Source organism: Trichosurus vulpecula, chromosome 1 (assembly GCF_011100635.1).
Source record: "Trichosurus vulpecula isolate mTriVul1 chromosome 1, mTriVul1.pri, whole genome shotgun sequence".
Classification (NCBI taxonomy): Eukaryota; Metazoa; Chordata; class Mammalia; order Diprotodontia; family Phalangeridae; genus Trichosurus; species Trichosurus vulpecula.
This window is the reverse complement of record NC_050573.1, coordinates 343090429-343105558: the sequence shown is the minus strand read 5'-3', so window position 1 is coordinate 343105558 and position 15130 is coordinate 343090429. Positions and strand designations below refer to the sequence as shown.

Here is a 15130-nt window from a genome sequence, read left to right as displayed (position 1 = left end):
TGGAAATCCTAAAAGAATATTGACTATAAGAAAACAATTCAAATTATCTAAGGGTACTTTCTACCTAATATTTTCCTAAGTAGTTTAGATTCTGAGTTCTACATCAGTATCTGAAAAGCCAGCTGGGGGAAAAAAGTGTATTTCAGGGTTTTCTATACAAACTTGATTGTAGTAGGGTAATAATTCAAGGACATCACTGTAACCAAGTCTTACCAATAAATTTCTGATTTCTTGAAATAGTTAGGTAAATGGATTTGTAGCATATAAAGAGTATTTTATAGCAGGAAGAAACCTTTAAGCAGTGGTGTCAAAATCAATTTTGAAAGAGGAGGCCAATAAACCATACATAGAGATCCGGTGAGCCACATTTTGACTTAGAATACCACAGATCAGTATTATCTATGTTCTATTATATTTTTATTTATTTTGGTTAAATGTTTCCCAATTTTATTTTAATCTGGTTTCACTGTGCTCAGGAGTGTTGCCATGGCCTATGGGACATGTCTTTTTTTAATAGCTTTAAATCACTACTCCAACCAACATACTTATTCTCAAGATATTGTTTTGTGTGAACCACCAGCTAAGTGGAAAATTTAGTGGGTCAGCAAATACAGAGATTTTTATACTATTAAATTTCAATTAAAAAACATGTATTAAGCGCCTACTATGTGCAAAGGCATTTAAAAAAATAATCTGTAGAGACAAACTTAAGGTGTTTATTCTGATTTCAAGTATATAACACTGAATTTCTAGATCAATTATAGACTTGAATTATGAGCTTGAACAATTTACAAACTTCCTCCGTGGAGCAATTTGCTATTATCCAAAATGAGGATGTAACATCTGATGCAACAAAGATAACATGCTGAGATAATGAGCTAATTTTTTGGTCAAAAAGCACCAAGCTGAAAAAACAGTGTTTAAATGCAAATTATAAAAATAATGTAATTTTATAAAATAAACACTTCGGAATATTTAAATAATCATCATAGATTTAGAATTAAAGGTATTATTTAATTTTTAAAAAGTCAACCATGGTCAAATTCAGTATTTTCACTTGCTGGTTAAAATGGAACATAGTGGGAGAAATTAGGGGAATTCTAGGAAAAATATAAGAGAAAGGGTTTAAAGCTTCAGAGGCAAGAAGTACAATTCTAATCTTTACTGAAGACAGCAGTGGTCAAATGAAACATGGATAAATATAACCTCCCTTACGAGCTCACAGTTTACAAACCTTTCCTACAACACATACTCCTTTCTTATTAAAAATATTGTAAAAAGGGAAATATCAGAAACTGCTTGGTTTCCTTCATCTTTACTCTTTTAATTCAGCCAGTTATATTCAGTAATTTCTCCTGGAAGGCACAGGACTGACCACATTCATTAGAAGGGGTAAGAAGTTATTCCCAACATGGAACAGTAGAAAAAGTCAGGAGATAGCAAGGTTCCAATCATTGTTCCTTGTGACACCTAACAGCTTTATGGCCTCAGGTAAATCACTTTCTGAGTCTCAGATTCCTCATCTGTATAACTGGAGTACTAGTGTTTCCACTACCTTTTTCACTCAGCTTTTGTGAGTCAAGTGCATTGGTCGTAGCTGAGGCCTCAGAACCAGGAAAAGCTCTGTTCAAATCTCAATCTGTCACATACTGAGGATGGAAACCTGGGTAAGTTATATAAACTCTTAGGGATCCCAAAAATTTAACACAACAATGAACAGTTGCATAATTGAAAATAAAACCCTACCTCCCCCCTCACGAATATATTTGGTTCTAATTCCAGGAAGAGTCAATTTCTACCTCAGCCCTCTATTTCTTACCAGTCTCAGACCTCTAAAACATGCTTTATGTCATCTCAGGATTCCAGCACAGGCTTTTTATGATTTGCCCTGCTGATACAAATTATATCATCCTTAAATTACAGCTCCTCCCACACTTGGTACTTTTTACTCAGTGGTCATAGAAAAATAATAAAATCAATATTATCACTGCAACTGGAAAAAAGTACTACTTTAAGAGCCACTCATCATCTCTAAATTTGTCTAGAATTAAGTCCCCTTCCCTGGTCAACTGGTCCCAACACGTATTGTAGCTGCCTAATTTGTTATAAGCTTATTGAAGGTAGAAACTATCTCACTTTTCTGTCAACAGGAAAATGGCTGCCCCATAGCAGTTACTTAATAAATACTTGATCTGAGATTTTTTTGAAGACTAGTTTATGACTGAGCAAGAAGAATATAAGATGACTGTGCTTTAAAAAGCAGTTTTTTTTCTTTCTTTTAGATTTATTTTTTATTTTTAGTTTACAACACTCAGTTCTACAAGTTTTTGAGTTCCAAATTTTCTCTCCCTCCCTCTCTTTCCCCTTCCCCCCCAAGATGGCATGTAATCCAATATAGGTTCTACATAACCTTTGCATTAAACTTATTTACATAATAGTCAAGTTGTAAAGGAGAAATATAACCAAAGGAATAAAGCATGAGAAAGAAGAAACAAAACCAAAAAAAAAGGAAAAAAAAAGCAAATAGTTTGCCTCAATCTGCATTCAGACTCTGTAATTCTTGCTCTGGATGTGCATAGCTTTTTCCACCATGAGTCTTTCGGAGCTGTCTTTGAACCTTACATTGATGAGAAAACCCAAGTCTATCAAAGTTAGTCCTTACAGATACAGTGTGTCTGTAATCATGTATAATGTTCTCCTGGTTCTGTTCCCTTCACTCAGGTATAATGAAGTCCATCTGCTCCCCATTTCTTATAACACAATAGTATTCCATTACATTCATATACCACAATTTGTTTAGCCATTCCCCAATTGATGGGCATCCTCTTGATTTCCAATTCTTTGCCACCACAAAAAGAGCTGCTATAGGAATATAGGATGTCTGTGCTTCAAAAAGCAGTTTTTTTTTCTACCCATCATTAAACTCCTTTGTTGTTGCTAGTAGAGTGTGTAGATCCTGCCTTCTTCAGCCTAGATTCCTGATGCCTTGTTATTCAAACACTCAGCTTAGGTTCCTTCTCCTCAATGCCAACATGCTCCCTCTCATGTTTTTTTTTTGTTCCTCTGTCTCCTAATCTATATTCACAGTCCTCACTTCAACCAATTTACTGGACTTAACCCTTTGTTTGTCTGAACTTTCAGTAATTACCAGCTTCTAAGGGCCCTGGCTGGTCTTTCTGCATTGACCTCTTATTTGTTTGACATATGGTGCCTGCCAGTCTCCTTTTATGTCTAATGAAACCATTTGTCCTGCCTCTATCCCATTCTTGCCTTGTCTTCTTTGCCAAGATCCAATATGACAAAAATAACTGAGACTTCTTTTGAAAATGCCATAGACTTAAAAAAAATCACCAGGAAAATTAAATCACACGTACAGCAGTTTGACAAAGTACCACAATTTGTGAAGAAATAAATACACTTTAAAAGTAGAATAGAGTTGAAATTGGAGAATGGTCAGTTTTATGATATATGAATGTAATAGAAGATTGCTGAGTTCTAAGGACTGATATGTATGAAGAATTCTGAGAGACATAGGAAGACATAGGAAATGATGTTGAATGAAGAAATCAATTTTTAAAAATACATAACTTCCATAAAGCATATCGAATCTACTTAGACAACAAAACTCTGATAAAATATGATAGTCAATATTATTGCCGCCTGTCAAAGTTAAAAGGGTATCTCTCCTTTCTGTTAACAACCACTATACTGCTTTTTTTTCAGGGAATTTACTTCACAGAGGGGTGGAGAATTATTGAAAAGTATCTTGTGTAGAAAAATGTATCAAGAAATTTCCAAAAATTAAAGAAAGCAAAAAAGATATGGTTCAATTTATATATTTCACAGCTCTACAAACACCTATATATACATGGAAAGTGGGAATATTTATGTTTCTGACTGCCTTCCCTTAGTTCAGCTACAATTTGGTAAAGTGCAAAGAACTGATGGATGAGAATGAAGAAATCAGGGTTCTAGACCTGGCTTTGCAATGTGACCTTGCAAATTCCCTTAATTTCTCTAGGCCTCAGTTTACTCATCCGTAAAAGAAAGTTACTGAATGAGATTACTTCCTTAATGGCCACGCAAGTCCAAAAGTTTGTGATTCCTACAGTAAGAAAACATCCTTAACCTTTTCTCATTTGGAAAAGTAAAACACGAGGAAATATTTTCATTTCAATGAACTGATCTTCATTCTTGTACACTGAAATCTCACATTGTTATTTATGCTAAGGTAGGGCATATTGACAATTGTTATGTGATAAAGAAAAAAAATATTCTTGGACACCTGCCTCATTTATGCAACAAATCCTTTTTTTCTTACTTATCTTAACATTCCTCTATTTATGTCAAGAAAGAAAACTTATGAGCATAGCATCTGTTCCTATAGCGATGAAACTGTAGAATGATCTTATAAGAGAAAAAAAAACACCACTCAAACAGGGTTAGTTGTCAAGTGTTTCAAAAGGCAAAATGTTAGTCTTTCAACAACATTATCTTGTCTAAGCAGATCAAACAGTGCTTGCAAAAATGAATTATCATTGCCAGGCTGGTCTCTATAGAGGGCCATCAACATCCAGTTCAGCAGAGATCAGCACCAATCACATTCTTTCTTTAAAACCTTATTATGGATTTAGAGCAATGCTTTTAACTTCTCAGTACATTAAAAATTTGTGATAACTTCTTACTAGTTACTTTTTTTCTGTAGCCTAAAGTATATTTAAATTCAATGTCAGCTGCTGACAGCACTTTGATTTTATGAGTAGCTTGGACTAATTTAAAAACATGATATATGAATAACAAAGGGAGTTTTAATATGAATTTTTTTTGGACACCAAAATCAGTTTCGTGAATCTTTACTAGATTTTTCTAAAATTCCTGTCATATTCTTTTCATTTAAAACAGAAACAAAATAAAATTTCATTTGGAAAGCCTAGGAATTACATTGCTTCCAAAGAGCCAACAGTGCTCTGGTATTGGGGTGCTTCTCACATTTTCTATTTGATACAGACGCTGACTGAGAGCTGATGACGTCATACCCAGAAGCTGAAACTTTGTTGAAGCACAGCTGTTTCCCGCCCCTGCTCATACAAATTCACAATGTACACAGGTGACCAACACTCTAGACCAAACACGTCTTTTAGAACACAACAGTAAAGCATGAAGATTAGAAGTTAAATTGGTTTACCTGCCAGACTGCCAGGTCTCTGAAGGGTAGCAGTGGCATACAGTTCCTGTGAATGCTTGTTGTACTGGTCTGACGTGTGGACTAGACGTTTTGTAGGAGATAGGGTAGCATAAGTGCCAATGGTTGAGCTTAGCTGATGAATAGGAGAGGATGAAATATTAGACTGGATGGTTGGTGGAGAGGTCACACGTATTGGGGAAGGAGAAAGTCCAGCTGAAGACACAACAATATTGATGGGTGAGCTGGTGCTATATGACTTGGCTAGCCGGCTTGGAGACTGCTTAGGAGAGGAGACCCGCTGTGTGGTGCTGTATCCAGTGCTCTCTGAGGCTGACCCCACCCGCTGGAGCTTTGTGGGAGAGCCTACCTGCTGCATGGACAAGGGAGAGCTCACTCTCTGTGCTGGCAGAGTGGAGCTGGAATAATAAAGGGCTGAAGAATGCTGGGAGTCAGGCAAATGGAACGCGCTCCCATGGCTCGGCACAAAGGACTCTCTTGACTGAGAGGCAGCATGTGATTGAGAGGGTTCAGATCCAGCTAAATGGGCTGCTCGGCTAGTTGTGCCCTGTAGTCAAGAAGAGAGAGGGGGTGGGGGGAGGGAGGGAAAGAAAACACAACTTGAAGGCGTAAAGCAAACAATGCTTCCGTATACGTTTAACCCCTTTGACGCAGAAAAAATCACTTTCATCAGATCAGGAAAACTTCTGACCAAAATATGGATATCCCAAAAGTTTTAGTACAATTTTAAACTATTAAAGGTGAAAACTGCATTAAAGATTTTTGGAACATCCTGTAGTTTTAAAGCAAATTAATTGTGTTGGATTAGAAGGCAAACAACTTTTAATCTGTTAAAGTAGTAGCATTTTTAGGAGACAGTAAAGTAGTTCACAAACGCATGTCTCAGGAAAAAAATGGCTTGACAATTATATATATACATATACACACATATACACACACCTGTATGTATAGATGTGTGTGTGTGTGTGTGTGTGTAATATATATTTGATTATACAACTGAGGTGTTTCTGACCCTGAAGTGAAAGCATTTGCATTAGTCATAATCCATCTGTAGATTTCTGCAGACCATCAAACACTTCTAAAGTCTGTTCATTCATTAGTTAGTCATAACAAGAACATTAAGCATTAATTCTCTTTAAGGGCCATTTTCCTTTGCAAATTTTCTGCCCTCTAAACCAACCAAGTTGTATACTTATCTGAAGAGCACCCCAAGAGTAACCATACTTCTCAGAGTTTATTCGTCTGCTTTACTCATCGAGGATTCTTCCTTTTGGACGAGTAAAGCCGAAAATCATTTCTAAAGATAAAGTCAAAACAAAGACATTCTATTCTGCCTTCTAAATATACATACGATGCAGCAGGAATCAGAGCAATTGTGACATGAAAAGACAGGGCGAAAAAGCAACCTTCCCTACATTTGAAAACTCAGCTCCCCATCTTTTTGAGCTTCTGCATGAGAGGATCTTTCTCTCCCTCTCACTAGCTTTCTTTAAGAGCCCCCTGCAGCTGTGCCTTCAGATTGAAAGCCAGTTGCCTCTTATTTATTTACACCGGCACAAAAGAAAACCAGGGCTGGGGTGGAGCTGGAGAGAAGGATTGGAAGAGGAAGCACTTTCCTTGAATCTAATCCAGGGGCACATTTGCATTCTAATGAAAACAGTGCATTGTCAACCACTTCTGTGCTGGAGGTCTAAGATCTTCTAGCTTTCTGTCAAGGAGCACAAAGTTTTTCCTAAGGAGACACTAAGGTGGAGAAAGGGTTGTGTGGGGAGAAAGCAAGCGGGTTGGAGCTGGAGTGGCAGAGAGAGAGTGGAGGAATGCAGGAAATTGTGAAGATGGGGAACAGGCAGACAGAAAAAGGGAAAGCCAGAAAGGGGGAAAGGATGAGGAGTGGGGGAGAAAGGTGGAGAGACAGAGACAGAGAGATACATACACACACACACACACACACACACACACACACAGAAAGACAGAGAGAGAGAGAGAGAGAAAGAGACAGAGACAGACAGACAGACCGACAGACAGAGACAGACAGGCAGACTCACACAGAGAATCCTCAGCAGATGCTTCCTAAGAAAAGTTTCAGTTATGCTAATGAGCCCTTTTTGGAAGAGTAAGTAATAGAATGTGCATTCTTATAGACAACATCCCAATTTTTATCAGGTGTCTTGAGTTTAGAGGATGATCAGTGGTTGTTAAACTAATGATGTAAAGATCCTCTGAGTACTTTGTTGAAAGCAAGCTCTAATAGTAAATACTGAACTCTCTGCTCTTCCCCAACTCAAAAACCAAAAGAAAACAAAAAATCCTTCACATAGAAGAATTATTTAAGGATATGCTCATCACGCAAAAGATGCATCTTTAAATCTCTTACCTGAATATCTGGTTTGGGTAGCTTGGGTACCATTTTTGGTTCAAGTGGATTTCAGCTTGAGGGCACCCACCTTCAACCTAAGGGAGATGCCCTATTTTCACACAGAATTATTTTAGGGAATTACCCAGAGTCAGATTTTTTCTCCTACTCAATTTTCTGGGCTAGATACATTGGAAAGACTTTGTCCCTGGAGATCAAAGGCTCTGGGCTCACTTCCCAGCTCGATGTGTGAACCTGGGTAAACCACTTTTTCAGGACTTCAGTTTCCTATTCTACAAGGGGGTTAGCTTAGATGACCTCTGAGGTGCCAGTCTTAAATCTATGATCCTAACTAAGAGGCTGTATGAAGCACACCTTCCCAGGTCATATCCATTTGCAGCTCTGATGATCTACTATTTCTAAAGTTTTAAATGGAAACTCAAGGTCACACCAGGAGCAGAGTATGAATGACCTCCTTTCTGCACATTTCTATTTACAGCAGTATTGGTCCTTCATATCCACAGGAGTCCAAGTAGCAAACAATAGTGAAACAGCTAGAAGTGCCAGCTTCCCTGGTGTCTGATGAAGACCAAACAGGGCCCCTCTGAGAGCCTTCACCATTTCCATTAGAGAGATCAACTTGTGTGCAGCTGATGACAGAAATCTGAAGAAGGTGGGAAAGGGTATTGCAGCAAGGTGGGGGGGTGGGGTTGGTAAAGGAGGAATTTCTATGGGGAGAGTTAGGTGAATGAAATTTTTGGTGAGCAAACAGGTTTTCAAAATCTCTTCTTGTGTGCTTTAAACAGTATCCTGAAACTCACAGCCTAAAATGTGATGCAGCACATTGCAATGTAAAGTATCCAATTTGGTAATCTGTAATACTCCTACTGAAGATTTAAATATATATCATATACACACACATATATAATATAGATACATATCATATATGTATATATCATATAATGTCATACTATATCTATACATCTGATTTATAATGGGAAACATAGTAAATTTTTACTTTATTGAACTAGCTAATTTATTGAACCATACTTTGGACTGTCATGTTTCCATGCTAAAGATGCCAAAGCTCAATATTTTATACATTTGTTTTTAGTTACAGTCAGTCCCATTATACAAATTATTGAGAAACCACCTATACTTTGTTGCTGAAAAAAAGGAAACACTTTCATCTTATTCATTCAGTGATTTATATAATAGTTGATAGTGGCTCAGAGAAGAAGTAGATATACTTCTGATAAAGCGGATATACTTGCCATCACCCCATTCATAGTTTCTTGGATTTAGAAGAAGAAGGGATCATTTGGATCCAAGTCCTCACTTAATATGAGGAAGCTGAATCCAGAAGTTAAATACCTTCCAAAAGATGTAAACAGTATGTAGTAGATAAAAGCTGAATTCAAGTCTCTCTCAATCCTCTCTCTCTCTCTCTCTCTCTCTCTCTCTCTCTCTCTCTCTCTCTCTCTCCCTCCCTCCCTCTCTCTCTCTCTCCCTTTCTCTCTCTCTCTCTCTCTCTCTCCTATATTACAAATGGATAGGGAGTAGTATTTTTTCCCCATTCCCACCTGGCTTCTTTACCTATTCATGTTATCCTTTTACAAGAGAGAAAGAGAAACAGACAGACAGACAGAGAGAGACACAGAGAGAGACAGAGGGAAGGAGAGAGAGACAGAGAGAGAGACAGAGATCAAAGAAGCTGAGGGCCACTTACAATAGACTGCACTCCAAACAACAAACATCTGTATAGCACTTTAATATTTGTGTTTTCCTGATACCACTACTAAGGTAGCAGGTCTTTACTTATGCATTCAAACACTTTGGGACTGTAATGACTATGTTTTCCTTATTTGTTTGTTAAAGAACGATCAGTTGTGTGAATTTATCCGTTCTCCTCTGTTCAAAACTTGATTGTTATCTTTGAATCATCCCTCTTGCTCACTTATCAGTTACCCAGTCCTAGAAATTCTATTTCCCCGACAACTATCTCATCCTGGCTAGACTAATGTTCTGTGTGCAAGGGACTTCAAAAAGGGAGAGAGGCAGAGGGGGAGGTTTGGGACAGAATCATGTTGCCTCCAGTTTCCTTAAAAAATTCCATTGGCTCTTTATTTGTCTACTGAAGGTAAAGATTTCAACTAGCATTTCCACAACCTGGCTGAGCCCAGCATTCTCAACTTTGTATTCTTAGGATCACAGAACTAGAGTTGGAAGGGATCTTAGATGTTAATCTAGTCCACACTCTTTATTTTACATTTAAAGAAGCTAAAGGGCAGAGAGATCGAAACTCCTTTCATTCCTCTACCTGCTCTCCAAGCTCTCGCCAAATGGGACAAACTCTCCCTGTATTTTCTTAGGATCATAGCATTTAGGATTGAAAGGACCTTAGGGAGCCAATTCAATTAAATTTGATTGAAAAGCATTTATAAAATGCCACCCCCCACTTTCTTTTCTTTTTTTTTCTTTGCTTTATGGTAGGCTCTTGGGATACAAAGACAAAAATGTAATGGTCCTTATCTTCCTGGAATTTAAATTCTGTAGCTTTTTAAACTGGTGATCACTTCCTCTTGGATACTCTCCTGTGTATATTTTCAAGATATTCTTCTCTCCTGATTTTCATCCTGTTTGACTTCTCCTTGTATGTCTTTTTTTGTTGCTTCTTCAGACATGTAATACCCATTAACTGTAGGTCTTCAGGCAGGGTTGTGCTGGAGCCATATCTAACCAACGCAGGAGAGCAGATTGCTAAATTTTCAGTGTATGCATTTATACCCTGAAAATTGGCAAATGCTACAAATTTGGACTTGATTTATTGTTCTGTTAATTTTTAGGCTTTAGAAAGTAAAGGAGGAGGTTAATAGTGTGGATTAAACTTAAAAGTGTATTGTTGGTACTTTTTTTGGAGAGCAGGTTGATGAACATTTGCCAGCATACTACTGGGATTCTTCCCCAAGGTTGTGCCCTAGACCCTCTCCACTTTTCCCTCTATACTATCTTGCTTAATGAACTCATCAGCTTCCGTGTGTTCAGTTAACAACTCTATATATTTGTAGCCCTAGTGTCTCTCCTGAGCTGAATGATTACATCACTGATTGTTTTTTGACATCTGGAACAGATCAAAATGTCAAAAACAGAACCTATTATCTTTCCTTCAAAACAGTCACCTCTGCTGAACTTTCTTCTTATTGCCAAGGGCACTACCGTATTTCCAGTCACCCAAACTTCCAATCTCAGTGTCATATTTGATTCCTCAGTCTCACTCCGTCCACATACCCCATCTGTTGCGGAATCTTGCCATTTCTACCTTTTGTAAGGTCAATGAGGAATAAGATCTTCCCTGCTCATCAATAGGCCTCATGTGGAGCCATTAAGGAAAGTTTGCTTGCTTGTAGGAAGGCTTACACACCTTTTGCTAATTAGCCACTGAGTCAAGAGGGTTTCAGCTCTGAGCCTATTAGTTGAAAGAGTATATATTTTGAGAGGTGAGTTTTTGCTTTGGGGGCTCACTTACGAGAAGGACCTTGTGATCCCTTGGTCGAGACTCTGAGTGTCCCTATGTTCAGAGCTCCCCAAGTGCTCAGAGGTAAAGGCTGTCTCTATCCAATGGTGAATGTAAAGTATACATAGCAGTATTGTTTTGATTCAGGCAGTAGAGCCCTGTCTGTTGATCTTTATTTCTCTTCTCTGTATTTTTTCTGTTTGTCTTTCATGTAATTAAAGAAGATTTTTGATCCCTGAAACAGCTGTCTTTCCTAGTAAAGCAGATAAAAGAATCTGCACTAGCAGCCATACTGGGTGTATCAGTGTGGTTGCTGTTATACCTTTACAACATCTCTCCTGTATATTTCCTTGTCTCCACTCTCATCACCGTTATTTCCTGTTGCTTGGATAATTGCAATAACCTCTTCTCTTTAGGTTTTCAGGATTCTCTCCTAGTGCTCCTCTTACCTATCTGCTCTTTTTCAGTATCCTTTGCTGGATCCTTATCTTGATCATGCCCATTAAACAGGGACATCCTACAGGGTTCAGTCCTGGGTCCTTTACTATTTACCTTCTATAAAACTTCATTTTCTTATGTCGTCTGCTCCCATGGATTTATATATCATCTTTATGCTGATGATTCTCAAATCTATCTATTTTGCATTAACTTCTTTGTAGAAATCCGGTTTCACATCTCCAACTTCTTTCCTTAAACTGGATGTTCACTAGATAACTTAAACTCAACATATCCAAACCTGAACTCATTATCTTTTCCTTTAAACCCTCTTCCCTCCTAACTTGCCCCTTCTCTATTCAAGTAGAGAAAAATACTTTCCTCCCAGTCTCTTAGGTTTGCAACCTAGGTGCCATCCTTAACTCCTCACTATCTCTCATCCTCTATATCCAATGTGGTGCCAAACCTATCAATTTCAATTTCATAACATGTCTGGAAAATGCTCCCTACTCTCCTCTGATACTGCTACTACAGACCTTCATCATTGCTGGATGATTGCAATAGCCTGTCAGTTAGTCTTCTTGCCACAATTCTCTCCCCACTCCAGGCTTTCTTCCATTCGGTGGCCAGAGATTTTCCTAAAGTGCTGGTTTAACTATAACGCGCCCATATTTAAGAAACTCCAGTGGCTCCCTATCATCTCTTGTATCAAATGCACAATCCTCTGTTTAGTGTTCAAAGCTTTTCATAACCTGCCATGCTGCTCTCCTCCCCCAGTCTTCTCAAACCTTATATCCTGTTAAGTACTTTTTGATCCAATGGCACTGACCTCCTTCCTACTCCATGAAGATGACATTAGGTCTTTTGGCTCCAAGTGTTCTCTCAGGCTGTCCTCCATGTCTGCATAATCTTATTTTTACCTGATGAAACTCCATTGTCTACAAGAGGCTTTTCTTAATTCTAATTCCTTCCAACTGAGAATTTTTTTCATGGATATATCTTGAATATAGCTTGCTTTTGCTATAGCAAGAGTATCAGTTTGCCTATTTTCTCCTCAATTAGATTGTGAGCTACTCAAGATCAAGTTGTTGTTGTTCAGTTCAGTCATGTCTGACTCTGACTCTTCATAATCACATGGACCAGACTGGGTGCGGGATTTTCTTGGTAAAGATACTGGAATGGTTTGCCATTTCCTTCTCCAATGGATTAAGGCAAAGAAGGATCATGACTTGCACAGGGTTACCCAGCTAGTAATCTGAATTTGGGTCTTCCTGATTTGAGGCCAAGCACTCTATTCACTAAGCCACCTAGTTACTTCCTCAAGAATAGGTACTGTCTTTTAACTTTTTTTTTATCCTCAGCACTTAGCATGCTGCCTGGCATATGACAGACACTTAGTAAATGCTTATGGACTGACTGGTCTCTCTGATTAGCTCTCTCCCCATTCCATCGTCCATTTTGTGGGCAAAATGATTTTTCTAAACTGTAGGTTTGACTCTGTCACTCTATGTCCACCCTCTATTCAATGAACAACAGTAGCTAACTCCCTCTCATCTCCAGGATCATATATAGGTTCCACTATTTGACATTTAATGGTCTTTATGAACATATCGTCTCCTTAACTTTTCAGTTGTCTTATACTTAATTCTTCTCTATTCCCCTTTTAAGAACTTGGACAAGTCACTTAAACTTGGGACTTGGGTACTTTGTCTATAAAATGAGTGTTGGATTAGATGTCTTCAGAGATCCTTCCTAGCTCTAGATTTATGATCCTATAGCTCTTCTTACTTGGGGTGGACAGCTATAAGTATGGAATACTGTATGTAATGTCTGACCTAACTGATATATTGTTTTGTTTTGCTGGACTTCCTCCCGAAACTTCTTATTCTATGCTATAAAGCAGGAGTCCCTAGGAGGGGGTAGAGGCAAGATTTCTTGGAAAATGTGCATGATGTCAAAACAAAAGTTACAAATATAAATTAAAAATTTTTAATTAATAAATTTTTAAAAATAAATCAAATTGACCATAAAATTTTATTTCAATATAATCCCTAAGGGAATTGGTGATAGAGATAATTGCCTACATCCCCATAACAAGGGGTTTGAGAATGTGGTAATCTCTGAGGAATTTTGGCTTGAAATCACGAGCAAACAGTGTCACTAAGTAAAACAAACCAAAAAAATTAAGTGGATTACAGATTTATAATCAGTCTTTGGTGGAATCCTTTAAGACTTGCCAACTTTCTTGGAATTGCCTGAGAGGCTCCTGATTCCTAGGATGCTGGGCAGGCAGTCTAGAAATGTCAGAAATGGAAAACTTTGTGCTGTCTCTAGAATAAAGACTAATTAGCAACACAATCTGCCCTTACTTCACTCCCCCCCCCCCAACTTAACCTACTTTTTCTTCATCCTGTTCTCCTGGAACTAAAGCAAGTTTGTCAAGTTTAATTATTATACAATAATCACAGTATAGAGTACAAACTGGATTTAGGAACCTCAGGTTCTAGTCATGGTTATGTAACTAAGAAGCTTTATGACTTCAAAAGTGACTAAAACTCCCAAGAATTCAGTTTCCTCATCTATTAAATAAGGTTTTGGATTGAGGTAACCACTCATCTCTCCCTCTACATCAGGGTTCTTAACCTGTGTATATGTGTGTGTGTTATGGATACCTTTCATAATCTGCTGAGGTCCACAAACCTCCTTCTTAGAAAAATGTTTTGAATAAATAAAATAAAACACAGAGGACTACAAATGAATCAAATTGTACCAAAATGCTATCATCAAAATAAATGCAAAAAATCAAGAAGTCAGGCCCAGGTTAAGAACCCCTTTTCTACATATAGTAGGATTTATTGATAAGGAATCAATATGATTTTCTCTTATATCCTTGTTTCCTTCTTACATCTCTTGAAAAACCTTCATAGTTCTACTGGCTAGAAATACATTGGGAAGATATAAAACTACACCTCTATACATTTTGATTATGATGCATATTTATTTTTTGATCAGCTACATTCGATAGACACAGGCATAAGGGTGAAAGAAAACACAAGATAATTGTCAAGGACAGGACAAATGGCTACAACCACCTGAGCCACAGGTTAAAACATAAACCAGGCCAAAGTTTGTTTTTGGTATTCCTGCATTAACATATTACCCCAATGCTGCCTTATGCCTAACCAAGGCCCCCAGTAAGGCTCAACAAGTGTGTTCATATTCTTCTCCCACTAAAAAAAAATTGTAGAAGATTCAGAAAAAGACAAACTTAGTTTACTGTTAGGAAAGCAACAGGGCAGGCTGATAAAAGCTCTCCACTTGAGTATAAATCATGACTACATTTATATGTTCTGAGAGCATTTGTTTTTTTGAAAGAGGAAACTTTTGACCCTGGTTGGTAGAATGTATTGGGCTAAAATGAGTCAAGTCTAAAAAGGAAAAGGAACAGGAGGATGCATATTTAACAAAAATAAGGGAGACTGAGATTACATTGGGGCTGCAACTATACTTGTAATCATTTGCTAACTAAACTAATTATTTCATCAATTTACCTTAACAGAAAAGATATTTTCTTCCAAAGGGAGACCCCATAGAAAATTTTCACATTTGAAAGGAATTATTTTTT

General features: G+C 37.7%; 1 protein-coding gene across 1 annotated transcript in view; it reads right to left on the bottom strand.

The window, feature by feature from the left end:
* Positions 1-15130, bottom strand: part of LOC118838198 (catenin delta-2-like) — a 197137-nt gene that overhangs the window by 115003 nt on the left and 67004 nt on the right. The window contains exons 5-6 of the mRNA XM_036745428.1: positions 5553-5750; positions 5186-5318 (exon numbers count right to left, since the gene is read on the bottom strand). Of these exons, the coding sequence (XP_036601323.1) occupies positions 5186-5318; positions 5553-5750 (331 nt within the window). The remainder of the gene's footprint in view (positions 1-5185; positions 5319-5552; positions 5751-15130) is intronic.